The sequence below is a fragment of the Lonchura striata genome, chromosome 3 (genome assembly GCF_046129695.1).
Source record: "Lonchura striata isolate bLonStr1 chromosome 3, bLonStr1.mat, whole genome shotgun sequence".
Taxonomy (NCBI): domain Eukaryota; kingdom Metazoa; phylum Chordata; class Aves; order Passeriformes; family Estrildidae; genus Lonchura; species Lonchura striata.
The window spans coordinates 22,369,112-22,397,097 of NC_134605.1; the positions used below are offsets into that span (position 1 = coordinate 22,369,112).

Sequence of the window (27,986 nt, forward strand, 5' to 3'; positions counted from 1 at the left end):
TTTCATATGTAAAGTTTCAAATGGAAGTGGAAACAAAGAAAGAACTGTAATTAAATTTCCCCAAGCAACCCCCTTTGTCATTCCAAATAACCTATGCCAATTAATACTAAACATAATATTCCAAAGAAATTCTAATAACATTAATACAGTTTTATCACCCTTCAAAGAAGAATTTTGTTAGATGTGAGTCAGTACTGAAGGCATTAGAGCACAAGTTTTCAAGAACAATATATATATTGTATCATAAATTCTATATACTACATCTGCTTTTCTGGAGGGTAGCATTTGAAGACAAAGAGCCATTGAATTTTTTCCTTTTGGCTGACCTCATTTTGGTTATAGAATTGACAATAAGTTATAAACATTTATTATGATAATTTCTGCTGTTTGCATTTTAGTTGCTATCAGGTGCTAAGATAGCAGGGTAGACACTTTGTTATAAATACAAATCAAATTCCAAAACTAATAAACTAAATCAGTGGGATACCGTCTAGGAAATGTAATCAAATAATACTCATTATCATCTCCCAGATTTTCCAAGAGGCTGAACAAATCACATTAGGAAGGCATAGTTCTCATTTGCATTCCCTGCCCAGAGCTGGGTTTTCCCATGTGAACTCCTCTCCCCAGGTCCCAGAGCGAGTCCCAGCTCCTTTTGGGTACCAAAGGCAGTCTCTAAAAAGCAAGACCATGTCACCATCTCCCAGTCTTTTCCCTCATTTAAGCTTGGAGCTGTACTGGGAGCACATCTTGATGTGTGCACTCTCAGCATCACCTTGTCACATGTGCTGGGGCTTGTGTGACAGCATCTCAGGGACTTTCTACAGCATTCAGCATGAGACACACACATCACTTGGAAGTGGACACGTACCAAAAATACTTCCTTTAATCATTACATGTGTGAAATAAACAGCACAATCTGAAAAATGCATCCAAATACCATTTTTTCCGCAAAGGTAACTGTCCCTCTCCGAGTTCTGGATAATTCTTGTTGATTATTTGATGTTCTGTTGCTATTGGGTAGGAGCACAAAGAGCTGTTTCCCACTTAGGTTCTGGAAATTGGGGCACAGAGAGGAGTTTTTGCCAACTGTTCCACTCACCAAAGGGACTGCTGGCAGCCCAGGCAGTGTCCTGTACCTAGCCTGAAAAGTTTTGCTCTGCAGCTGGAGGGAGTCCCTCCCAGCTCATTAATTTCCAAAATGAAATTAAGGGCATCCTTATCCACAGGGTAAATCCCACACAGCCAAACACTCCTCTACAATTTTGACACTGAATTTTGTACACAAGAGCACTAAAATAAGAAAGGAAACAATACACAGGCAGTTTTATTTTTTAACAAATCCTCACCCGACTTATATCCTAAGGACAGTAAATCATCAAAAGCAATTTTAAAGTCAGTTTGACGGTATCACCTTTGCTAATGCAATCAGAAATCCCTCTGTTTCTTTTTGAAAGGAAGTTAGGCTGGAAGTAAGTGTACCTTGCTTTCAAAGGGGAATGCCTCAGGCAGCACCTTCCTCTGCAGAATTTTGCTATCCCACTTCTAATTCCAAACTCTCCTGCTACCAGGGAGGCACTTTTTGGAGAAAAAGAGAGAAAAAAACAAAACCCTCAGATTAAGCATATTTAGCTTTCAGGTTCTTTTTTTTTTTTTTTAATACAGAATTAACAGGCATTTCAAAGTCTCCTTCCACCAGAGATTGCATTCGTACATATTCAGGAATTGGTCTAACTTACATTTCAAATCTTTAGAGTGTGTGAAGAACTTTTGATGATGGCTTAATTGGGTAAGTGGGGAATGCTGTGGGTGTGAGCCACTGTTAGGGTGTTATGTAGGATAAAAAGCCATGGCATTCCTGCCTAGATCTACAAACATTCCGAATTTCCTCCCAAATGGGAAATTAAATGTGCTAAGTGAAAAAAAAAAAAAAAAAATTTAATAATTTTCTATTTTCCAATAGGTCTGTGTCAAAAGTTCTCTTGTAGTTTTTTAATTTGGTTTAACTTGGTTAATTTGGTTTCCTTTCCATGTTAAGGGACTTCATGTTTGACTTCAAACAGAAGAAAATAATTTTTTAAGCAAATGACCAAAAAATATAGAGGAGAAAGACCCAAGTTCCCAGCTCTTTTTAAGAAAATGGTGATTTTGCTTTGTCACTGGCAACTGGTAAACTGCAAAGAACACAATAGCAAACTCTTTGAAGCACTTTTTAACAATTACATTCAGCTAAAAAAAGTTTTACTGAAATACATTTGACATCTCATTGGTATCTGAAACATAAATCAATATTTAAAACTAAGTAAATCTTAAAATCCTACATTTTTCATGTAACTGAGTAATAATTTTAATGACCTTATAAAGCTTAGAACTATTTTGGTAAAAGTTCATAAATATACAAGTCTAAGCATCTTTTAATGAATAATAAAAACCAGAAGAAAATACAAATACTCCATAATTTTAAATTCAAATTAAATTCTATAGGGCCCAGTTAAGTGCTATACATTACCACACAATTGCTTCCATGTGATAAAATACCAAAATCAGACTGGTATTTTTGCCCTGTTTTTTTTTTGTCTCACACACTCTCTAACTGAACCTATTTCCTTCCCCCCTAACCTTTACTTTCATCTTCTCTATCTTCAGACTTCTTTCTATGCATTTGAAGTTATTCTTCTTGCTCAACCAAATCTGGAGTCTAATACAAGATGTTTGATATAAGAATAGAGAAAATATGCTTTTCTCCAGGGTGGTAATAAGTTTGGGGGTTTTTTTATGGTTTTCTTCCTATAGAGAGGGAAGCAACTGAATATTTTGAAATTGGATTTTACTGAATTTAGTCTTTACAGACTCACTTCTTTATTTCAGATTTTCTTTAATCCTCACTAAACCTGATCATAGTAATTAATTAACACGTACCATCCTTTGAAAGCACACATTGGACAGGCCAGGCAAGAGGTTTGGAAATTAGCAGCCCTTATTTAAACAAGCAACACAGCATTATCTGCTTACCAGGTGCCCTGCACAGTAAATTTACTGAATTAAAGCCACCTGACAGCAGATAAGGCAGCTCATCCTCGTGCTGCTCATGTGCTTCAACTGCATTACTTAAGAATCCTCCAAATAAACTTCTTGTGTTACAAGGAGTATCCTAAATTAATCCACATGTTTCAGGAATATATTTATTAAGCCTAGGGTCAGACAACACCGTGCTCACCTGCTTAGATTTCACCTTCAAGCTGTGCCACGTGAAATAACAAAGCCCTGCATCTCAAACACGGGGACTGTCCCAGGACTGGAGCTGGTTTAGGATTTACACCCAGCTGAGCAGGGTTGGCTTCGTGCACAGCATGGCACACAGAGAAAGTCAGTCAGGGTTTTCACTAACCTAGCCTTCCTGAGTAGACTCTAACTAATTAAGAGGCAATTTGATTCAATTACAGCGTCAAGCCAAGTTCCCAGAAGACAGAGATGATGCTGATAAGGCCTTTTGAAAGCACAGAAGCTGGACTGCAATTATGTTTTACAAGGCTCCTCTTCAAAGAGCTGAGCTTCCCACAGGAGCTTTCAGCAAGGGGGTTTGGCTCTTGCAGGCGGCCCCAGCCCCACACAACATCCAGGTATTAAAGATGTAGCTCTGTCATCAGTAATAGCAACTCCAGATTACTTCAAATATCTGGAGCCACTACTTATCTGGGAGACATTATGGAACAACTACATTTTAAATTTTTTTTCCCGTGACTGAGATTGCTTTGAAGAACAGCATTTCTTATTCAGTAATATTCTCATAACGCCGTGTGCTTCAGCACTGATTTACATCTGTGACTGGCTGTGTAAATTACATTGCACACACAGGCTCAGGTGCCTCTAACACCCTGTTTTCCATCAGTCTGAGTAGCCAAGCAATAAATGTGTTTTAATTGGAACAATATGACCCAGCAGTCCCTTTTACAGTGATACTGGGTGCCTGTGGTATACATTTAGATCCAGGCTTCCCTGGAGTTTAGAGGTGAGCATGTGTGCTGCAGCTAAAATTAATACTTCCTTCTTTTGAACACTGAGATATTGAAGCAGAAAAACAATCTTATTCCACGACTCCCCCTCTGACCTGCATCCTCCCCAGCTAACCAGGGCTGGGGGAGAGACACTCTGCTGCTCATTTATTCATGCTGCTCAGAGATTGCAAACTTCATATTGTTGCAAAAGTTGCAAAGGCTGCTTTTGATTTAAAAAATCAAAAACATTTCTGGTACTGACAACCTTGCCAGCCCATCCTTCATTCATTAAGGGGTTTAAGGAAAACCCTCCTCAGCCTGGTAAGAGCCCTCAGTCTGACACATAGCTTCAATGACAGCTCAGCCAAAGACCCCCTTTTTTCTAAGGGTTAAGATAAGCATCTCCTCATTATTTTGCAGTTTTAAACATTTTTCATCTGTATTAAATATATTTCCTCCTAAATGCTGCCAGTCAGGTGCAAGTCATGGGATTTCTGGGTGAGTTCTGCAGTAACTTCCCAACCAGTCTTCCTGAAATCTACACCTAGGACATGTGGCAACTCTTTTCTGTGTGGTGAAGAATTACCCTATCTTCAAGGAATAGCATTTTCAACATTTGGGGTTGCATAGTTCTCCAGACCAGCACGATGTGCTCACACTGTTATTAAGTTAATAATAAAATATTAAAAATTTAATCCTTTGGTATTAGTTATTTCTGCTGCACTATTAAAACTGCACTAAAATAACATAATACAGAGGAGAATAATTCCCTCCATGGAGAGGACACAGTGGTTAATTGACATGCCAATAATCTTCCTCAACTGACAGATTGTTGGGTTCTTATAGACACATGTTATTAGTGGCATATTGCCTGCTAATAATAAAAAACCTGTGAAAGTGGAGCTATAAATCATATTCATGGCTCATTACTATCTACAGTCCTACTTAAGTGTTACATGTGGTTTTCTACTCCTACTCCAGTTTTGCACACCTGCTTGCAACTAAAATTACATTGAAGACTCTGAAATTTGACATTGCAATGTTCAAATGTACAAGTAAACCTGTAAAACTGTATCTGATGATAAATCAGTGAAAGTCTAAGAACCCACACTAAAGGAATGATGACCATTACCAAAGGGTAGAAACTATCTTAAGTTCTCCAGCTTTCCACCCTGAGCAGCAACAAACAAATGTGTAATCCAAAATTATCCTCGCATTCCTTAGCTGCTCCTTTATCCTGGATTTATTTCATTTTAGGGATGTGTCTTGGTTTTATTTCATTTTAGGGATATGTGTATCCCTGAAATAAGTATTTTTTCCTTAAAAAAACACTGGAGAACTGACATAGCCCATTTTTTTCCCACACATTAGAGATAGAAATCAGAAAAAAAATGCAGTATATTCAGTACTGTAAATATAACCTGAAAAAATGGTGGTGGAACAAATTAGACAAATTTAATTTCATTTTTCACATTTGCTCATTTAGCCAATAAATAGAAATGGAACTCAAATTACCTTATTAGAACCACTAAGCCAATACATTTCTGTTCTGGAAATAGGCCATGTGTCTCACTTATGAAGAGTTATTAAATAGAAACCTTTCTGAAAAAAATCTCTTAACATATTCCCTTCCCAAACATAACAAATGAACTCATAAATAGACACAATATTCACAATACCTAAAAAATTATTGCTGTTGTAGTCTCAATGCATTCTTTTAGTGCATTCCAACTCCATTAGCATTCAGACTGCCTTACAGCTGGTAGGATAGGGCTGGGAAAAAAAATCACCTAACAATGGAAAAACTATACAAAATATCATTCAGAATGTGGTATTATGTGAAAATAGGGAGGTAGACTCCAAGATTACCTGACAAAAAGTTTGGGGCATGGAATTTCATCTAACACCCTTATTGGAACAGGTCAAAATGCATTGCTTATGTGCCCATTTTTAGCACTTTCAAGGCCAACAGGAAAAGAAAGTCATTCTCATAAAGAAAATATAATTAAAGGATTCAGTGCACAACTCAATTATTTTTTCCACTAAATTTTTACTGCAATAATCATAATTCTTTTGCTTTCCCCCCACAAGGCAAAACTAATTTGTCCTAAATGATCCCACAGTGCTTGTTACCATGTTTGTGGTCTGGTCTAAAAATCAAATACACACTCCCTCCCTGACTTCTACTGGGTTTCATGTCAAATAAATTCTTTGCAACATTGCTTAGGGACTGGACAAAATATTTCAGGCTCTGAGATGAAAATAAAGGTGTAGCCAGTGATTAGACAAAAGACAAGCACGTTCCCCTCCCTTCAGGAGGCACAGCAGTAGAAATCACAGCTAAACTTATCAGTACCTGATTTCTTGCCCCCAGAATTAAGGCATTTTATCTTAAATACACTCACACTGAAAAGTGGAAGTTACTGCAAATAAGAAGAGGCAATCATTTGTGCAAAGAAGTCAGAATTAGCATTGAATTTACCATCTGATGATGTTTAAGAAGCACTTAAATATCATTCTCTCTGTGTGTTCATGAGAAAATGCTGGTTTTCTTATTGATTAGCATTTCATCAGATGGGTATAAAAGGTAATTTGAAACTGTAGGAACTTTTTAGGGCTAGGCATGGGATGCAATGGTCTGACTATGTGGGAAGTGACAATTTAGGTCACAAAGATCTTGCCTATAAAACCTCCAGATTTATAAGGGGTTCTAGTTCTGATTTACACCATAGGTAGTGAGCATAGAATTATAGAAAAGATTCCTTATTTACCTTCACCTTCCAGAGGATGTGTAAAACGTTCTTGCTGATACAAATCGAGATATAAAACAATATATAAAAAACACCTGCTCATTGTCAGGTCCCCAAAAAGCAATCACTGAAAAGAAGGAGAAACCCTTAGAATCACAGAATCAATAAGGTTGGAGAAAATCTCCAAGATCACCAAGCCCAACCTTTGACCAAACAGCACCCTGCCAATTAAACCACAGCATTGATTGTCATATCCAGTCATTTATTGAACATTTCCAGGGATGAAGACTCCACCACCTTCCTGGGCAGCCCAGTCCAATGCTTGACAACCCTTTACGTGAAGAAATTTTTTTCTGATGTTTAACTTGAACCTCTCCTGGTGCATCTTGAGGCTGTGTCCCTTTGTCCTGGTTGTCTGGAAGGAGACAGCCCACACCTGGCTACACCCTCCTTCCAGGGATTTGAGCCTCCTTTTCTCCAGGCTGAACACCCCCAGCCTCTCCTCACAGGATTTGCTCTGTAGATTTTTCACCATCTTTGTTGTCCTTCTCTGGACATGCTCCAGTGTCTCAAAATCCTGTTTAAATAATAGAAATCTAACTACAGTTTTGGTTTGGTGGGCTGCATTTCTGGAGTTTATATAAGCACATGTCTGAAGAAAAAAAAAAAAAAAAAAAACAAAAAAAAAAAAAAAACTCCAACCTACTACTAGGAGTGTTTATATTAGAAAAAAGTAAAAGCAAAATTCAAAGTACTGGCAGCCAAAGCAAGAAGCAAGGAATCCACCAGAAATAGTCTATGAGGGAAGTTAGAAACCATCTGCTTGGAAGTCTTGTAACTCCAAGAATTCTCTAAGGTACCAAAGAAGGCTTAAGTTTCTCTACAAGATCAATGAAGAATTAAAAGAAAATACAAGTATATGCAGAACTGTCCAGAAATCTCCTGAAGTGAAGTACTCCTGATGCAGCATTTCTCCTCCTTCAGTTTTGCTTCCAGGAGCATCTCCTGCTGACAGCTGGAGCTGCTGCAGGGGTTCTAGCATCACAGGCTCACCAGCACAGGCTCTTGTCAAACAGTTCTAAATTCAAGGACCAAATAAAAGGGGGGACAAAAATGAAACTAATAAGAATCCACGTCATTTTTCCCCAGTGGTTTCTCCAAACATGTGCCTTGTATAACACAAGGAGCATTATCAGCTGAGGATGGTTGACAGACTTCCCATATCCATTTAAGCTCTCAGGACTTACTAGCAGAGATTAAAAAGGCAAAATATTGCAGCTGAGGCAAGAGATCATTCTCATCTGATAAGATTTCTAGACACTGCAGGCTTTCCCAGAGAGACCAATAAAGAATTACTACATAACAACATCATGAAATAAGATGCTGCAAACTTCCATGTGCCCTGCACCCCTTAAGGAGACAAATTTGGGGTGAAGGAAGAAGTAAAGCTGCTCCTACAGGCTCTTCACTTATTTTTAAGCTTGTACAGCAACACCTAAAGGGCCCAAATATATTCCAGATATTCCACTTTGTTACTGAAAAGGTTGTTCAAGATTTCTGCAAACAGGGTTTTTATGGGTGAGAACATAGGTCTACAAAATTCTCATTAAGTATTATTACACTGTGTTTTATTATACAGTAAATATTTTTATTCTTTTTCAGAATTGGATAAGATGAGGTGAACAGAAGCCAGTGGTCCCAAGAAATGAGCAGTACCACTTCAGGAAAATACCCATACTAAGCATCACGTTGCAGGAGACTGCAGCAAGGGCAGAAATAACTTGTCGCTGAGTGAGGATTTTGACAATCAAATCAGTCTGGAAAAAGAGAAGCACACTGAATTTAGTACACCCTGTGAAGCAAAAACCTGCTGGGCTTGCTCATGTCAAAAGTTTAAGGTAAATTCAAGGTTGATCTTAATAAGAAAATATTAAATATCCCTGTCTGGACATAACAGATTGTTGAGGGTAACCCAAAATGTTACTGTATTCCATAGTTCTTTGTGTTCAAAATTGTTACTGTCTCTTTGAGACCCTGCAGGACACAGATGCATATGTGTATATATGTATGCTATATATAACATATATTTATATAGATGACACATGCATATATATAAATGTTAAAGTGGCACTTTTATAGTGACATTTCACAAATTTAATTTAGTTTATAGATAGATAGATAGATATGCATTTTCCAGCAAGATCTGGATTGAAGGAGGAAAGCTGGCAAATCTCAAACCAATCAGAAAGAGAAATGCTGTATGAAACCCTGTTCCTTTGAGGACACAAAATACCTACATTCAGTAATCCAAGCTGGTTTGACAGATTTCCTAAATACAAAGAGCTGCTGCAATTTCTCCAGTATCTCTGCATTTTCCCATCAAAAACATAATTTTCAACTTAATTAAATTAATCCTCTGACAACTCACACTCAAGAGCTAAACCTCCACTTTACCCAGATGCTGGTGATATAAGAAAACTGAATTAAGTGAATCTGATGACCACACTGGAGAGCTGGAAGTGAAAACCATCATCATACAAAAAATGCCATGGCCCAAAAGGTCTTCCTCAGCATCTTCTGAACATTTTGAATGGGGGACCAGTAGCAGAATCTGTCTGGGACTTGTGTGGCACAAAGGTCAGGATGTCTGTGTCCTTCCTCGTTCCTCCTGTTTTGAGGAGTCACCAGCCCCCTGATTTTTGGCCTCTGTAGGAAGCATCCTGTAGCAGGTCCAAAGTAAAGCTGTGGTTTGGTGTAAAACAGACTTAACAGGAGCAGCAGAGAGGGGACAGTGGATGGACCTCAGAGCTCAAACATCACACTTCAGAGATGTACAGTTACTGGAGATGGCTGGGAAATACTGTCCTACACCAATGTAGCAGGCCAGAAAGATGCAAACAAGTGCTGGCCCAAATTCCTGCCTCATGTACATTTAGAGATGAACAGATGATCAGCCTACAGGCTCCACTTCAGAGCTCCTAAGATTACAGGTCAATGTATTTTAAACTTTATTTACAACAGCATGGCAACAACATTCTGGTGCATTTAATTAATCTTCTATGGCATTTGTACTTGGTAATGCTGGGCACACTGCCATCAGTGTAGAAACATCCAATTCATACCTGAGGAATAGTTTACTCCACTTGGTCTGCTCCAAGGAAAAAGCCTCACAGATACCACTCAAGCTTCCAGCTGTTCCCCTTCTCCCTTACTGCCCATTTCCCCACGGGAACCTCAGAGGGATTTAGGCCTACACAAGCAAACAGGTTTTTTTCCTTCTCAGCATCTTGTATTTTATTTTTACATCCTTCTAAACATTTCCAAAACAAAACCCACTTTGCAAGGTGTGCTGGAAATTTGGCTTATGTAGGAGCCCCAGGAGGATGGGTCCACTTTTCAGCTTGGGGTTACAATGGACAGAGGAGCAGGAGCTGATCAGCTTGATGGTGGGGAAAGAAGGGATGCTGGAAGGTGAGATAAAACGTGCTCAAAAGGAGTGCATTTGGCACCTTCCTTAGGAGGCACAAGGCAGAAACAGGAATTAAATGTATTCTGTGTTTATCTTTACAAACACATGTATTTCAGGTAGGAAATAACTGGGGGGGAAATGGCAACTGACCTGGCATTGATAGGCAAAAATCTTTCTGCCTTGTCTGCTGCAGATTGGAGGATCACCAACACCAGTACCCACATCAGGAGCAGCACAGCTTCTCCCAGCCTGAGATTCTACTCACCCTGAAAGATTCCTGGAGTTGGTGCAGGCGAAAAAACAAGTGAAAACACATCAACGCAGCGCATAGTTCCAACACCAAAGCAAACAACAGCAAACAAGACTTGACATTAGGGGGTTGTAGCCAAAACTTCTGGGCTAATTTGAAATCCTTTTTCCTAAAACATGTTGAATTTTTCCTAAAACATGTTGAATACAAATGAAACTTTCCGTTTTAAGTCAGCACTTTTATCCTTGCAAGAATGCACTGTACAGCTGCTCTTCAAGATGGTTTTCTTATCAGCATGTGGCTGCAAATGACTCCATGGACTTCTCAACAATACCTCCTATTAGAAGAGACATTACTCTGAATCTAAATATTCTGATTGATTTTCTTTATGGAATTTAATCCATAATACATTACATTTCACTGTAACTATTTGCAGGAACATTCTGGCTAGCTCAATATACTTTCACCACTGGAGCATAATGGAAAAAATACTATTTGTCCTACCATCAGAAATATTTCTAATCAGTTTTATAGAAGAACATGGATTTCCCCAAAACACAGGTGGGAAATGGAAATTTATTCATAAAATGGTTTTTTATATGTGTTAAAAATATATGCATGTTAAACTAATTGAAATAAAAGAGTTGCTCACCTTCCTCTTCTCCCCTGAAACACAGAGGCAGTTTTGCAGCAGGCACAGAACAAATTCATGGTTGTAGTGGATACTTCAATTTATGAAGCCCTGTTGGCTACATTCCAATAAATTTCCTAAAACTTGAACTTTTCATTGTTATTCCTTTTAATCCATAAGAAACATCTGCATTGCTCCACCCTCCCTCCCATTTCATCAAGTCTTCACTATGTATTAGCATATCATAAATTATTCTAGCAGGTTCAGGGGGGGTTTCCAGGCTTCTTTTCTAAGGACATTTATCAACCTCTTGGAAATTTTCCACTCTGGCCAGGGGTTCCTTGTCTGGGCACCACAAGCTTGTTGTCCACACTGTTCCTGTTCCTAAGGCACACCAGGGAATGATGTGACCTGGCTGATTGCTGCTTGTGCCTGCTTCAGGGACAGGAAGCCTCAGCACTGAGAGACCATGACACAGTAATCAACTCTCCATAGGGAGAAATACTCCAGCTGGATGCCCTTTTGAAGCATCCCCCTGAAATGATAGCTTTTAGAATGTGAATGTATTCTAGGATTGATAACAACTGTGTTTGCTCTTCACATTCTTGACTTGTGTCCCCCTAACCCCAAACAAACAAAGAAAAACAATTAGAGATAACTTCTTTGCAGCTATCACGAGATAGAAATAAAAATCCATAGTACAACAAACCATTGTGTGGCTTCTGAGCGCCTCAAAGCAAGAAGCAAGAGCACCTCAAAGAAACAAACTCATGCCAGAATGAAAGACATATTCATTTTCTGATTCAAACTGCACAAGCAAAGGCAACCTCCTCTCCTAAAAGAGATCTCGTAGACACAAATGTGAGTAGGACCATACCTTAGTTTCATTCAAAAGGTACCCACCTACTTCCACAGGCAGATATTTGTCAGTCCTAAGATCATAAGCATTGGGCACCTCTCAGGAAATCCACCTCCTCCCTTGACAACCAGAACACATCTATTAGTGCTGCCAAAATTGCAGTCCTGTAACTTGACAGAAATGCTGTGAACCAAGGAGTTCAGAGGCTGAGGCTTCCAAAAGGCAGCACAGACACTGCTGATGCCACCACAGGCTGTGTGAGCTGTGGTAACAAAGGGTTGCTACTTCCCCTTGCAGCTTCTCTGCAGGGCTGAGGCCTCTGCACAAATGTAACACAGAACACTGGGTTAATATGCAGAAAAAAATTATTGTATTGCACAGTTTTTGAGCTCTGCAGAGTGCAAATACTTAGACCAAATACACTCTGAAGAAACAGCAGTGTCAATTATCACTGGAATGGTAATTTTTCTTTAGGGAAGGAGACTTTCATGAAAACCACCTTAATCCACTGTAATGGCTTTCAATTTCTTAGGTTCTGCTGACACCAGGTGGCACAAAGGGAAATAGTCTCAAAGCAATAAACATCGCTGGTCCTGCTTCAGCAGCCAATCACACCTCACCCTCTCTTGAGTCAAGATTTGCCATTTCTTTTACTACAAAACCAATGCACTCAAAGTTTTGTAAGAGATGCCTTGGAAGGCTTTTACAGGTTAATAACATCTGCCATATGAACTGTTCACCCCCAAATATCCCAAATTTTTGCATACAGTTGTGTTAGTGCAGAAGGATTAGGACCCTTATGAGTCCCAGTTCTTAATAGGAAAAAAATTCACCATCATACCTCATCTGGCACTGGTCAACATCACCCAGATAAGCTAAACACAAGAGTAAAAAATACTTTTGCATGAATAGCAAAGTACTGTCTTACACAAAGTATAAATCTCCTCAAGTCATGACTGAGGCACATTCCCTACACACCTATATGTTGACAATATATTTATTAAATCAATAATAATTTTTGGGTCTGGAAATACAAGGAGCAGCTCTAAAATATTGTGGGTATTAGGTTAAACTCACAAAGAACAAAAACGTATTCAGATACTGCTGGCTGCAAATACTAAACTGTTTATTAAATCAGAGGATCTCTCAAAAAGGAGAGGAAAAAGTCCAAGATCAGCCACAGCTCAAACTTCCCTTGTTTTCAAAGACGATTGTCAAAAAACCCTCAAGCTTCAACGTGGCTCCTCATCCCTCTGAAAGAGCTCAGCTTTGAGCCATTTATGCCAGGGTGAACAGGAGGCCACTTGTCATAGGAAGGATTGGGATTTGGCCTGGCAAACCATGGACTGGGGAGAATACAGGGTGCTCTCCTAAGGCATTGGGAATAGAATGACTTACAATAAAATTGAGGTTGGTATGAGTGTGTATTCCAGAATACAGAAAGCTGACCAGGCTCCATTGTCTTTTCACAGCATCTGCTCTGATTCCTGCCAGGCCCTGCCATGTCACTTCACTGAGAATCAAATACATGCAAAGAGTTTAGCAATCTCTTTTTAAATTTTCACCCAATCTTTTCTGTCTGCATACTCCATAGTTACATGCAGCTGAGCTGACAGAAAACCATTTCTAAACACTCACATGAAAAACTGACCAAAAATGGGCATTTCTGAGAGCATTGTGGGACTGCTCAGGATGGACTGGCAGCCAGAGAAGAGCAGACTGCACAGCAGCTGAAAACCTGCTTGGGGAGGTCTGTCTGCCCTTTGCTGGGCAGGTACTGAAAGGAAGAAACTCCACAAGTCAGAGTGGGGGTGCTCCATGAATGACCATCTCTGCAAATGAAAACATTTTTAATTAATTGTCCACGCTAACTTCTAAACTATGAGCTTAGCCACTGGGTACTTACATCAACAGTCATGTAATTTTGACTTTGATTACTGTATTTACATCCCAAAATAAAATACTCTGATGATTTTTCCAAACAGCTTTGTAGAAATATCACTTATTCTGACTGTTCCATTCTTAAAAATATATTTTTCAAACTATCATAGCCCCTAGAGTCACTATCTGAATGGAAATGTTAGAAAAACACATCCAAAGGTTTTTGAGTGTTATAATAATTGTATTTTCTGGTTTTTAGCAGTCCACGACAATCAGCAGCACAGTTGCATTGGAAGTGTCTTCTGTTGAGAAAACATTTTCTCCTAAGAAATACCAAGCAGAGAAACAAGAGACAGGAATTCATGTATCCTGTTTTTTTCTTGCAGCGCTCTGCAAGCAGAAAAATCCAAAGGATAAATATCCCATTTCAAAGCCATGTGACTGCACTTGGAAAAGTGGCCTTGCCCAAGTTTGGCTGCCAGTGGAGTAAGGCAATAACTTTTGTTAAAGTAAACAGTACTTTTAAATGAAGTGCGCTTGGCTGGTTGGTGTTTTTTTCTTAAAACAAATTGCGATGCTTAAAAATAGTCTGGGCACAGGACAACAGGAAGCTTCTATCCCAAACATACATACATACATACAAACATACATAGCTTTTATTTATACTGCATGTAATGGTCAGATGGGAAATTATGTCATTCTTAAAGGCAAGACTAAGTGTAACTTCCACCTGTCCTACCCAGTCACCATTCCTGTTCAAATGCCAGCTGTGTAGCTTGCCAAATCTTTACTTAAGCTTCATGGTTTTTAAAAAACCATGACAGGGTGCAACTCTTAATCTCCTATCCTGGTTTGACTGATATTTTACAATACAAGCAGCCTACAAGCTAAATAATAAAAAACACAGTGGTTACACGACATGCAGCATTGTAACTGTGATGTGCATTTGGATTACAAACTCTCACCAGTGAGTTATGCCTACAATCAGGGAGAGAGCTGTGCATGCTGGCTCTGATAGCAATCACAGCAGGTGCACAGGGCAGACTGGAAGGGCAAAGCAGACCTGGGGAATAGCAAATATAAAAGGTGCCATCATCTCTGAAAGAAGTCAAAGTGTAGCAAACTGCAGTCTTTCATTTCCCCCAAAGCTTCCTTGGCAGTTTTGCAGCTTCTTCTCAGCTCTCGTTATTTGCTGGCAGTTTCCAAATGCTCATCTGCCTCCCCTGGATGTGACAGAACTGTCAGCAGCTCTGGATGCAGTAGGTGGAGCAGCTGTGTGGCATTTTGATAGCCATCACAAAATAAATGACTTAGATGTGTTAGAAACAGCAAAGATTTCAGGTCAGCCTGATTTCCAATCTTCCACAGGAAAGGTGGATGAGCTGAAGCAATAGGTGTTTCTTTGCCTACAACTTTAGCTCTGTGTCCCCCACCTTGTTACACCCAGGAGTGACGCAGGGGGTGCAATACACAAACACCAACAGGCACTCAGCTGGCATCATTTGTTTAATAAAGTTTTTTCTGGTTTTAAAAAAGTTTACAAGACAGATGTGTTCCATATGATAAACAACTAGAGACTGATCTTCTCTTGTAACAACTTAATCCATGCAGAAAGACTGGACTGCCTAACCTGATGTTAGGCAGCAGCTAACAATTTACCAAAATATGCACAGATCTGCACACTGCTATGGAAACAGGTAGCACATGACACCACGGAGTGAAAATCAATACACAAGCCTGCTCAGAGAATTTTCAGAATTCAAGTGTAAGTTTAAGGAAAAACCCTGATTTGTTCTTTAAATGGAGCTTATGTACTGAGAGTGAAATGTTCTGCTACAATCTGCCTACAGTCACCCTTTACTCAGCAGCTGTGTGAGAACGCATACACAGAAATGTCACGAGTCCTTTTCACTACTGACACTACACATTAACAACTGAATCTGATAGCATTGCTTTGGTTGGTTCAATACAGAATGATAGGTTTCTAATGTCTCAGCTCTGCTTTCCCATTTTCCACCCTTTTCCAGAGTCGTTGAAGAGTGTTGCTGAGGTGAACGCTGGGTCTTTCTTCAAGAATTCAGTGTAGCTTTTGTGTAAGAAACTGTGGAAGGCAAACAAATAGGAACATTACTGTAGGCAGAGCAGAAATACAGCAGGATTCCTTCAAATCCCACAGAGAAAATAATCTTTACTGTCACAGCATGAAAATTAATGCTAGGTCACCTGTATACTACATTTTAGAGACCTTCAGCTCCTTAGAAATCCAGATGTTATTGGAAAGATTGGACTGACCAAAGCACACCAGAAGGCCTGCAAACCCTCTAAAATGTTCTTATTTCAACACACAACCCAGAAACAGTGGGGGGGAAACCTTGTATAGAACAGAAATCATCACCCAATGTCTGACCACCTGGGAAATCAATGGATTTAAAAAAGAAAAAAAAAAAGTAAGAAACTTTGTGAGGAATGAATGATGCTGAATTGTATAAATCACAGCCAGACTAAACTCTGGGGACAAGAAAATGAGAGAAAGGTTAAACCTTAACTTTGCAAAGCTGTTAATAATTAAACTGCACAGCCAGCTCAGGGCTTCAGTGTGCAGAAGAGGATAATAACACTTTCTTGAGAGCTTGGACACATTTGAAAAGTCAAAATCAGCAATGTAGCTTTTTGGGGGCAGGAAGGGGGAGGGAAGGTAATGAAAGCTGTGTCCTGAAGGCTTAAAGCTGACTGGAAGAGTATGATAAACACATATCTACATAGGCAGATAATCCATGACAAAGGATTCAGGTCTGTATTCAGCCTAATCCCATTCACTGATGTCTAGGCATGTCCTGCAGGTTGAGTGCCTGAAGGGAGAGAAGATCTCCTGCTGCTGAGGCAAGTTTGGCTCTCAGTGCCTGCCCTAATGTCCTTATTAGATGGTGAAGGTCTATAAAACAGCCTGTTACTAATTCATCCTGGGAAAGAACAGACTGAGGAGGGGCAGGTAAGAACCATGAAAGGAAGCTGCAGTTCTGCCCTGTCTCCAGCTTCTGAGCTGTTTTCCACCTCCATTGCTGGGGACTGTGCTGTATTTGTTCCAGAGCGAGCTCCCTGCCAGGTGAGCACAGAGAGAAATACAACCCTGTGTCCCTGTGTACCTGAAGAACACAAGGCAGGACTCAGAGTTAAGTCACTGCTGTATTACCAGATTAAACTTTCAGATTTCCTGAGTCAACATGGAAACAATCAAAACTGGGCCAGACCCACAACTCCAGCCAAGCACACAGCTGGGAAGAGGTTTTCACCCGCCCCAACATTCTGGTGGGCGACTGCAGATGGGAGCAGAGGTTGTAAAATTTATAAAACCAGTAAGATTATAAAATTTCACTTTCCAGCACTTCTAATGCCACTCTCTGTAAAACAGGCAGGGGCCAAGCATTACAGAGGAGAGGAGAAGACAAACCTGAGGCCTGCCTTAGATGAGCTAAGGCTCTCTTTCTGAGGACACATCTCCTTCTGCTCCGCTGCTGGCACTGGGGTCATCCTTGTTTCGGGGGGCATTTCTTTCTCTACTTGACTCAGAGGGCACCTTGGTTCTGGTCTTCTCTTTTCTTTGTTGCTGTTTTTCAAGTTTTGTCAGCTATTCACAAGGTAAGGAAAAAATACATCATGTAATAGAACAATTTCAGTAGTACTAAAAAATTGTAAATGTGAGCAATTGTATAAAACTTGCAACTTAGATTCACAACACCAATACATGTATCAACAAAACAAAAAAGAAAGAAGAAAAAAACTCAAAGGCTGAGATTTTAAAAAACTTAGAAAAGACAGTGAATTATCACCATAAGATAACATGATCACCCCGAGTATAAAAGAGAAGTGATTTATTTATATCCCTCAGCACAAGTAATACAAAAAATACATTTGGGTTGACTAATCCAAATGTATTTTTACTAATTACATTGCAAATTACTTACAAAGTTCTGATTACCAATTACAAACACAGACAATTGCTCAGACAAAATGAGATATTTCACTGTCACATCCAATGACATAAAAGAGCTATTCATCAGCAATTATTTGTCTCATCTCTTCCTGCTATCATCACATTAAACACTGCAGGATGGTTCAGTTATCTCTTCTTGCTAAAGCTGAAATCTAAAATATAAAAATCACACCATTCCTAAGCCTTACTTCCCATGCTACAAACAAACCAACAGATTTTTGACAGGAAAAAAAATGCAATGGGAAGGGAAGAGGAAAGAGAACAACAATTTAAATTGACTCTCCCTCATCACACATTGCATGATGGATGTCTTGACCCCACCTCCTCTTGGAATTTCTTTCAGCTGAACATTGCTGGGACCAGGAGTGGGAGCTATATTCATTCTTTTCTGCATCTTTTCTGTCTCTTTCTTCTTCTAATTCCCTCTCCTCTGAGTTTTGAGCAACTTAAAATTGGATGGAGTTTGTGAAGCTGAATGGGTTAAGTCAATGCTTTGTGAAATGTTTTGTGTTAACAGGATGTTGCTCTAAATTTTTGCCAAAGCTGTCTGATTTTCTGAAGGCTGCCAGTGAAGTTTTTGTTGCTTTGACCTCTTGATAATATCTTGCTGGAATTTCTCCCTTGTATCTAACTCAGGGAACATAAAAAAAAAAACCCAAGTCCTCTTAAGAGGCCTTATACTGCCAGAGAAAGTTTAAAAAGCAGCATCCTTCGCTGTCTTCAGCCCAAGTTGTGGCCACTAGGAAGGTGTTGTCAGATGGGTAGTTGAAAGCAGGCAGCCTTGAACTGGGAAGGCAAAACTCTTAAACAAGCCAATATTCCCAAGAAAGAAATGAAATCTTGCAGAATCCTGCACACCTTGGTTATTTTACACCTACACACTGGGCAGCAGCTCTCACTCCAAAACTAGAACTGCTGCTGCTGTTAATTATTCATGGTTTGGCCTGAGAATTCTTTGGGCTAAAACTGTGAGGGTACAGAAAGAAAGACTAGAAACAGAAGTATATTTTTCAGAGGTAAAACATGACTCAAGAATACAGAACAGCATTTGAAGGTAAAAATGAAACCGACTTCTAACCAAGCTATTTAAGGCAACACAGAGCACTTGTATCTGCCCATTTCATAGTTGGAGAACTTGCTGAGAAGAATGTGAGGGACAGTATTAAAAGCTTTACTAAAATCTAGAAAAACTAAATCCACCACCTTCCCTTCCTTCACTTGGCAGGTGACCATACAGTAGAAGAACATTCAGTTAGACACTTTCCTTTTTGAATCCATGTTGACTTTAACCCCACCTTTAAATGCCTTTCAGTAGCACACAGCATAATCTTCTCCACAATTTTTCCAGGCAATGAGGCTAGATTAACAGGCTTGTTGTTTCCTGGTTCTTCCCTCATGCCCTTTTTATAAACTGCAGAAACAATTTCACCAAGATTAAGTGAAGCATTATACAAATGAGGTTGGTGTGGCCTTGCTGAAGCACAAGAATCCTTCCTCCTTTTCTCTCGGCCTGGAAAAGCTGGCCACTGTTGTGTTTAGAGGATGAGGAAACCTAAGCACTGTGTCTGGTTTTCAGCACAGCTTGTGCTGCTCCTCAGCAGAGCTAGCTCATTCTCCTATCCACTCTAGACTTAAATTAGGATTCAAATTCACTATTCCCTTGTTTCTGACAGAGAGGCTTTCCTCTCTTTTCCTCCACTTTCACCCAGTCACCCACATGCCCAAGCTCCCACATGCCAAGAAACTTCACTAAAGGCGGGGGGGTGGTCCAGACTTATTAAAATCATTGCTAATGAGTCATGATTAAACAACAGCTTTAATGAGGAGGAGGAATAAACTGTGAAAAGCTGTTCTGCATTTCACACACACAACCTTTCCCAGGACAGCAGGCAGCCATCAACAGACCACGGAACTGAAGAAAACAATGCAATTATTTGACTGCTCAGAGGCTGCACAGGAAGGACAAGGTCCTTGTGCCTAATGGAAGCTGTACTGCTTCACAACAGTAATGCTACAAATTTGCAGAGAATACACATCATCCTTTCCAGACAGACCTTAGGAGTCACTTACTTGTTTAGGATCAACAGTGGCTGCTGGGGACTCCAGTTCTATTGTTACAGGACCATCATTCTGGATGTGGACCTGCATGTAGGCACCAAACTTGCCATCTGAAAAGGGAAACAACAACAAGTGCTCAGAGCCCTTGGGATGATAACACACATTGAAGTGTTATCAATTGTGATACCAAAAAGAAACAGAAAATACATAAAAGGGCAGACAACTATTGAAATGCAGAAAACTACCAAGCAAAAATAGTGTACGTGCACCCAGGTATGTAGCTTGACATTCAGAGAGGATAAACACACAGCTAAGTGGGGAAACATGCACAAAACAAACCAAGTCTACAGGTAATCATGGTGTCCACAGTTCAGGATAGGCAGGATGGTTCTCACTGGCAGGAGATGACATTTTAAAGGCTGTAACAGCTCAGCCTAGGGATGCAGTCCAACTGATCACTTGATGCTTTGAAGAAACTTTGTATTTAGGCAAAAGGTAAGAAGACCTGGAGCCTACTCTAAAGCATTTGACAATTGAATACTGTAGGACAGGGGACACTGGGGCGCAACTCATTCCCAATCTACTACAGCCGTTTCTACATTCCTGCTGGTAACCTACACTGGTCTTTGAGAGTTACATGGATGTAATCTACACCCTGTGGCCACAAAACCCAGTCAAAACTAATGCATCTTTCTTTAACAAAATAATAAAGAATAATGTCTTAAACTTTATTAGTGGGAGCACAACTTTTCAAATTGCTCTCTACTCTGCTCTCTCATCATCCCATCCCTCTGCTGTACTTCACTTACAAAAGGAGTTGATCTTTCACATTTCCCATTCATGTGTATGGACCTAAAAAAAAGTAAACTCCACAAGCCCATTTTTTCCAGAGGCTGATAAAGCGGTCAAATACCCCCACCTTTACCAGAACACTCAAAGTACTCCCATGTCACACGTATTTTCTATCTTGTTTTGGCATCAGAACTACTGTCAAGGAACATCTTTCTGTAACGGCTCCCTCCTGTCTCCTCACACATTTATATTTCTAGTTACTGCTCTCCATCTTTCCCTACTTTAAGACTTCTGGACTGATTAATTCATCTTGTGCAATATCTTCTGCAATAAAATAGGATCCTAGAAGTATTATTAAAGTGAGAAGTTCATTCTGCTGGACACCCGTCTCTCCAAATTCCTTGCCTCTAAAAGCCCAGCCCACATGTCTTCCTCAGATGGAATATCTGCACCTGACATGAGTCAGAGAAGCCACATCTGAGCCATAAAGACATGAAAAAGAGGCATAATTTACTTTCAGAATATTTTTGTACATATTTCAAGCCTTATGACCTAGAAATTTCACACTGGTTTTATACTTCTAAGCTTGTCTACTTGGAAAGTTATTCTTCATTAACCTCATGTGAATACTGTTGCTCCAGATAAGAGCACTTATTCTGAAGTGACAACACTCACAAAGGGAATTAATCAGGGAGAATAATTGTGTTTTCTACTTGTACCAAACCTTAATCTGAGTTAAACTCTTCCTTGTGGAACAATCCTCTCATATTTACTTAGATATTACTACTAAGGGAGTAAGACATTTCACACTCCTTGCCACGTTAATCTTTACTACCTCAAAAGAATAAATCCACATTCAGGACAGAGAGCAAAGGCCCTGAAACATAAGGAGGAGCCTCGGTAGGTCTGACATTTGGATATTAGCTTGCACAACCAGAGTGCTCGGGCCTGCAGACACCAGCTCTGCTCCCCAGAGGGGAGTGGAATGTTTAAGAACACAAGAAAGCACTGAAGCACAACAGGCAAGGACTTCTCATGCAGCCTTTCATTTCCTACATATGGGTGCCCATGTGTTAAACTGTGCCAAACTAGGAACCATGGCTCTGAACCTTCTCCAAGATTTCATTTGTCAAGTGTCCCATGGCTCTTGGTGTGAAAGAATGGGTTGTGCCTCTGTGGGAACACTTTCCACTCTGAGGTCCTGGCTGGCAAGCTCCAGGTAGACCGGGGAGGATAGAGGAGCTGCCTGCCCAGCACCTACAACTTCCAAATTCTCTACTGGAACCAGGAACCAGAAAACACAAGGCTCTTAGGAGATAGGACAAGACCTTTATTGATCTGTCTTTGCCTCAACTACATAAATTCCCCTTTCAGTGATTAAATTATTCCTCTAAAATGCATTAAGCAATTTGTAGGATCAAAAGGGAAGGACACTTACAGCAATCCAGAGAATCAAACTCTAATCTCCCAATACCTGCAACTGTTGTGTATGTGCCTGTGTGTATGAAGGGGCAATGTGAGTACAAATTTTCCAGACAGCAAAGAAGTAAAACACTGGCAAAGCAATTGGCACAGCAGAAACTTCAACCTAAGAGAATCTCAACAGACTTGGGTACAACACACCATAACTGGCACAGCTTAATAAAAAAGCAAAATCATAAACTGACAGGTAGTTCCAGTACTGCCAGCAGTTTTAAATCCATGTGTTATCTGACACAATAGACTCTTGGGTTTCCAAACCTGTGCTTTTAACATGGAAAGAAAAATGCAGAAGTGAAGCTCATTTTGCAGAAAGCACTGGGAAAAAAAAAGCCAAAATAAGGGCACTTAATATTCATTTCAGATACACAGCTGCTATTCACTGAGAGAATGAATTCAAAAAGCGGCTGTCAAAATATAAAGTGACTGAAGGGCTATCAGAAAAGCATGCCTTATTCCTTATCAGGAACAAATGCTGGAAGAACATATCAAGGTAGAAAAGCTTGAAAAATTGACACTTTTGGACATGTGGACATGAGCGCATTTCACTGTGCCTCCTTGGAAAGCACTGGAATAATTATCCTAACCTAAAGTCAATATGAAAATTAGCTTCTAAATCTTTCCTCAGCTATCAGTTTTCTGTCTTTTTTTACTTTTTTCCTCATAAGAAAAGTAAAGCAAATCATTATCTATTATAGACACCATTTAAAAAATAGTCTTTTCCTGAAACTTGTCTTCTGTCAAGTGTAGCAAAAAATCAAATCTGAATATGAAAATGGAAAGAAAGTAGTCAGAAAACCAAACAGAAAATACTGAGTGTGGACAGAGCACAAATGAACAGGGAAGCCAGGTATTTTCTGATAAACAGAAAACTGTTCCACACATGACACAGAGTTGAGGAAACAGAGTCTAAATCAAAAGCTGCTGTCAAGCAGCACACTACACCCCCCCACTGTCACAATTCCATTTAACAGGATGTGGAAGCGACAGATGGAACTGTGCTGTCCATCACACACTGGTGACACCTTCGAGCCTCACTAAATACAATTCTCAGAAAAAATGCTTCTCTTGGGTTAATCTATCTATACAGCACAAAACATTCAGCCTTTGAGGGAAGTCTGACCTCAAAGCTTGTTCTCATGGCTGCAGCCTCTCTGGGCTGTTCATGTTGTGCAGCCAAAAGGAATACTTCCAGAGGAAGGCCAGGAAATGGCTTGGCTAGAGGAAGACTGGAGCGGTCTCCCTGAGAGGCTCTGGTGAAAATTTTGTTAACATCCCTTCAGCTACAGAAAATCACAGAATAAAGAAAGCAACAATCAGGAAAGGACACACAGAAAGAGTGTCCACTGGTCACAGCAAGGACCTCACCAACCTTCTGTCCTTACCTTTAATAAGCTCTGGTTTGTAGGCTTTTCTTAGCTGCTCTAGGAAGTTGTTATAAAAAGACTCTGCCTGCTCCGTGGGCATTGCCATGTGATAGTCAGGCTTGTTTCCCTTCAGGATGCACTGGAGAGTAAATTGGCTCACACACAACACTTCATACTGTTTATCCATCACACTTTTGGACCAGTGTTTCCCACTTTCATCTTCAAAGACTCTTAAGTTCAAGATCTTTCGCACCCTGGGAGGAGGAGAAGATAATTCCTAAATTGTCCCTTGTAGGATCAACAGGTACCACACAGAATGAGGTAACAGATGCATATTCAGTCTGCCTCCACATAACAAGACATCCCTCTGCACCTTCATTCCCAGCCATGGGAAGCTCATCACATTAGGCACAGCCTTAAACAAGAGAGCCCTTACACAGCTACACAAAGGTGCCAGGTCATTAATCCACACCATCACTTTACAGTGTGGCACCAGGACAGAATAACTGCACGTTACACAGTGACATACAGATGGCACAGGAAGGAAGGAAGGTCACTCTTTACTATCTGCTTTTATGTGTCATAACATTATTAAATGTGTGAACAGTTTTGGGAATTTTAATCCTCCCACCACACCAGGAAATCACACTCAGTAGGAAATGAGATCACGCTAAACTGTGTTTAAAACAGTGGGATTTTGTTTCCAATCATGATTCACATATACTCCTCCTGCTTTGTCACTTCCTAGCACTATTTCCAGACCAGACCCCATAAGCCAGATGATGACAACACTTTTTCATCAGGATGAGAGGAGGAATCCAAGGAACAGGGGAGAACTGCAGCTGGCAGCAAAGTGGTTTGAAATTTGGGTCAATTTTCTAGAGACAGGGGACAGAACTGACTGGCTCAACACAACAAGGGGACTTTCCCAAGTGGATCCTGAAAAGCAGCAGGCAGCTGTAACCCAGTCCATATCTTTGACTGGGTTACAGCTACCTGACTGGTTACAGGACTTTGACTGGTAACAGGACTGCATCCAAGCCACTCTCCTGTCTTTGGTTTCTTCTTCTGGCTTCTCCACACCTGCAGCATATCAAGGGAGCCTATCAAGTACAAAGGATTTCAACTGCAGTCATCAGCCAGGCATTTTGCACTGCACCAGAGGTGAGGCAGTCAGTGCAAGACAAAGCTGAGACTTCGTTATGGTCTAGTTTCAGGGTTTTGCTATCACTAAGGCACAGTCACAAGAACATCCTTGTCAATTTGTGTGTGGCAAGAGCAACCAGAATTATCTCCTGAATGAAGTGGATTGTTGAAAGCATCCACTGGAAGGCCCCAGCAAAAGGCTTAAATCATCATCACTGCTCTGTTTTTTTCATAGAGATGTTTGTTGTTTCATTTCCTACAGTGGATTACTAAAGTGTCCTTTAATAGGACTTGGAAAGCCTGGTTAAGCTGCTTTCTCTCACTCTTTTGCCCAGATGCTGGCTTCCTGCCCTTCCTGTGTCAGCCATCCCAACACCCTGGTGCTGAGAGCATGGTTACTACAGCTCTCCCACCTTCAGAAGCAGCTTCCACATCCACCAAGGCAGGGATGGAAAGCGATGGCAGAGCAGACGTTTCACACTGAGGGAGGCAAAACAGGAAGGCAAACCAATGGAGCATGTGAGAATCAAAATCCCCTCTTCTTAGTATCAGTCAGCTCCATTACCTGTTCTTTTTTTGCCTTTGCAAGGACTGAGGTCAGTCCTAGAGCAACAACCAGTCCAAAGGAGACAGAAGAAGCCCCTGGAGAGCTCTCTCTTGCATATGTTTGCTGGCTGAATCCCACTATTCTGTGGCCATGGAGCAGATGGCCAGAGCCAGTCCTCCAGGCTGCCAAAACTGACTCCTGTTTGCAGACAAGCAACTGACAAGACTATCTCGCCTTCAGGAAGAAAAAAACTCATGTGCAAGCTAAAAGGAGAATTTGAAGATGCTCATAAATCCTATCATTGAAGGATGGATTTCTTTTGGACTCAAAAAGGATTTAAAAGAGTCCACTCTTGATAAAAAAAACGCATAGCAAAAAAAGAACAGATTTTTCTCAGTGGAACATGAAGAGAAAACTCTAAGAAATCTGTATTCAAGGTAAAATCTGAAGAGGAACTAACAGGAAAACCTGAATTTCCCAATAGGAATAGCTGATTTGTTTGGCTACTGCACAGGTGTCAGCAATATGCAAATAGAAGAGTACAAGGCAAAAGGAAGGGAGTGACTTACATGTGCTCCAGCTCTCTTTGTGTATCTTCCAAAGAAATACCCAGCAGCACACAGAGGCCTCGTCCTATTGAACTGATTTGTTCACCACCCACTGGAGAAAGGAGAGAGGGAAAAGAAAAATAAGGCTAAATGCACTGTCTTGTTTTATGGCACAAGATAAGACTGGTGTCAGCAGTCCAACCACTAAAGAAAACAGCATCCTAAACCATGTTTCCTGTCTTAAGTTTGTAGATTTGAAAGTTCACATGGAAGCATTCTTTCAAAAGCTTTCCAATGCCACCACTTATTTATCACACTGGGTTACTTACTCCAGCATTTAAAAACATTGTCTGAAGATTTTTATACTACAATTGCATTAACTGTCCTAAACAGAAAGGTGGTAAAACTCTCCACAGTCCTTAAAAAATTATCCACCTGGTTGATGCAACTAATTTTGAGTGTTGATGCACTCAATTTCTCTACTCCACCATTCCCTTCATACTTTGCCTTTTTATTGAACAGGTGATTTCTACCAGATAGGAGTCCTCATGGATTTTTTTGAAACATGAATTTCAACAACCTGCAAATTAGGCCCTCCTAATTGGGAAAACAACCCCTTTAATGACATTTACAATAAAACACAAACTATCATATATCTGTAGTGTTTTCCTAAGAAAAGTCTTAAACTATCTTAATTTAATAGAATTATTTAACGTGGTTCACCCTGAGATTACTATAGTAAGAATAAATGCCTGGTGCTGAGATAAGCACCAATTACCCAGCTGCTAAAACTGCATCCAGGCTCATGACCGGGACAAAAAGCTCCAAACATCCCACAAAAAGAAAGGGGATCAGGTCTCCAGTGAAAGCTGACAGTGTCTGCGCACTAGTCGCTAGATCAGGGTATGAGTCCTCCAGTCCACAAATTTGTCCTGCTAAGTACAGCGCTGTCCACCAAGCTCTTCAACAGCCAGGAACAAGAGTCTGATTCTCCCCAGAAGAGTGGTACTAAGGCAGCAAGAACCCGAGTGCTGATAGGGTGTGCCCAGCGGTGGCCACGGTCCCGGCTGCGCACAGGGGCTGTGCCCTCACAGACACAGCTGTGCACGGGCTGTGCCCGAGCTGCCGCACAGGCAGAAGCTGCTCGAAAACTTGCAGGCCACCCTGCCGCACACCAAAGACTGACACAGCAGGCACTCACTGCCTCACGGGCAGACTTCTTGGGGATTTAAAGCACCCTGAGCACCAAAGCAGTGCAATAGCAGGGACATTCCCTCAGGACACACCGTTCCTGCGGGAACCGGGGCTGGACCCAGGCGAGCAGTGTCCGGTGGCACTGGGACAGCACCACTGACACACACCGGCAGTGCAAAAAGATGACCCGGGCTGCACTGCCAACATGCCTGCGATGGACGGAGGTGACCGCAGCGCCAGCGCCTGCGAGCCCCGGGAGAGGGACACCGGGATGGCACTGCCACCACACGCACGGCAGCGCCCGGCCGTGCCAGGGCACCCCACTAACACAGCACCCAGGCGGTGGCACAGCACCGAGCCTGCCACAGCCCAGGAAGCGCTTGGACACTGCACGCCGGCACACGGTGTGACTCTTGGGCATGCCCTGTGCAGGGCTAAGAGCTGATCCCTGCGGGTCCCTTCCAACTCGGAATACTGTGCGATTCCATGAACACAAGCGAAGCAAGACGACTGCGACTGTGCCGCCAGCACAAAGGCGCCGGAGGAGGCGATGGCAGCGGGTCTGGCAGCCCACGCCTGCCAGGCAAGGCTGCACACAGAGCTCCACGCACGCCCCACACACACGCACCCACGGGGGCCGGGCACCCGGGGGAGCCGCAAGCGAGCGGACCCGCGCCAAACCCACGCGGGGGGACAAGGGGAGGAAGCGCCCGCACACACCCACACGCACACACAGACACCGGAGAGCCGCCCCGGCCCCCGCAGCTCCGCGGCCGGGACACACTGACCTGTGACGCTGGCCTGGGCCACCCGCTGCACGATCGCCTTCATGGCGCAGCGCAGCGCGGCCGGCGCCGAGCGGGGACAGCGGCGGCGCCCGGCAGCGGCGGCCGCGCCGCGCCCCGCGCGCAGCGCCCCCCGGCGCACGGGAGGCGCCGGCGCAGCCCCGCACCGCCGCTCCGGGGATCCCACGGGAGAGGGACAGGCGCGCACGGACAGGTGCTGGCCTTCCTCCTAGTGCCTGTGGGC

At 41.5% G+C, this 27,986-nt stretch overlaps 1 protein-coding gene across 1 annotated transcript; it reads right to left on the bottom strand.

Annotated features, from left to right (window-relative positions):
• Nucleotides 1–15,323: 15,323 nt before the first annotated feature.
• DTD1 (D-aminoacyl-tRNA deacylase 1) lies at nucleotides 15,324–27,840 on the bottom strand. The gene is made up of 6 exons (XM_021540232.3): nucleotides 27,746–27,840; nucleotides 25,785–25,875; nucleotides 23,541–23,776; nucleotides 19,897–19,994; nucleotides 17,284–17,460; nucleotides 15,324–15,936 (listed from the first exon to the last, which is right to left on the bottom strand). The coding sequence occupies exons 1-5, from the start codon at nucleotides 27,786–27,788 to the stop codon at nucleotides 17,305–17,307; spliced, it is 624 nt and encodes a 207-aa protein (XP_021395907.1). The 5' UTR covers nucleotides 27,789–27,840; the 3' UTR covers nucleotides 15,324–15,936; nucleotides 17,284–17,304.
• Between the last annotated feature and the right edge of the window lie 146 nt (nucleotides 27,841–27,986).

What these genes read in the sequence shown, in the direction of transcription:
- DTD1 (XM_021540232.3), bottom strand. Translation starts at nt 27,788, where the DNA reads ATGAAGGCGATCGTGCAGCGGGTGGCCCAGGCCAGCGTCACAG. An exon ending in GGCCCAGGCCAGCGTCACAG is followed by an intron (nt 25,876 to 27,745) that starts GTCAGTGTGTCC and finishes TCCTTTCTCCAG; the next exon opens with TGGGTGGTGAACAAATCAGT. An exon ending in CAAACCAGAGCTTATTAAAG is followed by an intron (nt 19,995 to 23,540) that starts GTAAGGACAGAA and finishes TTCCCTTTTCAG; the next exon opens with ATGGCAAGTTTGGTGCCTAC.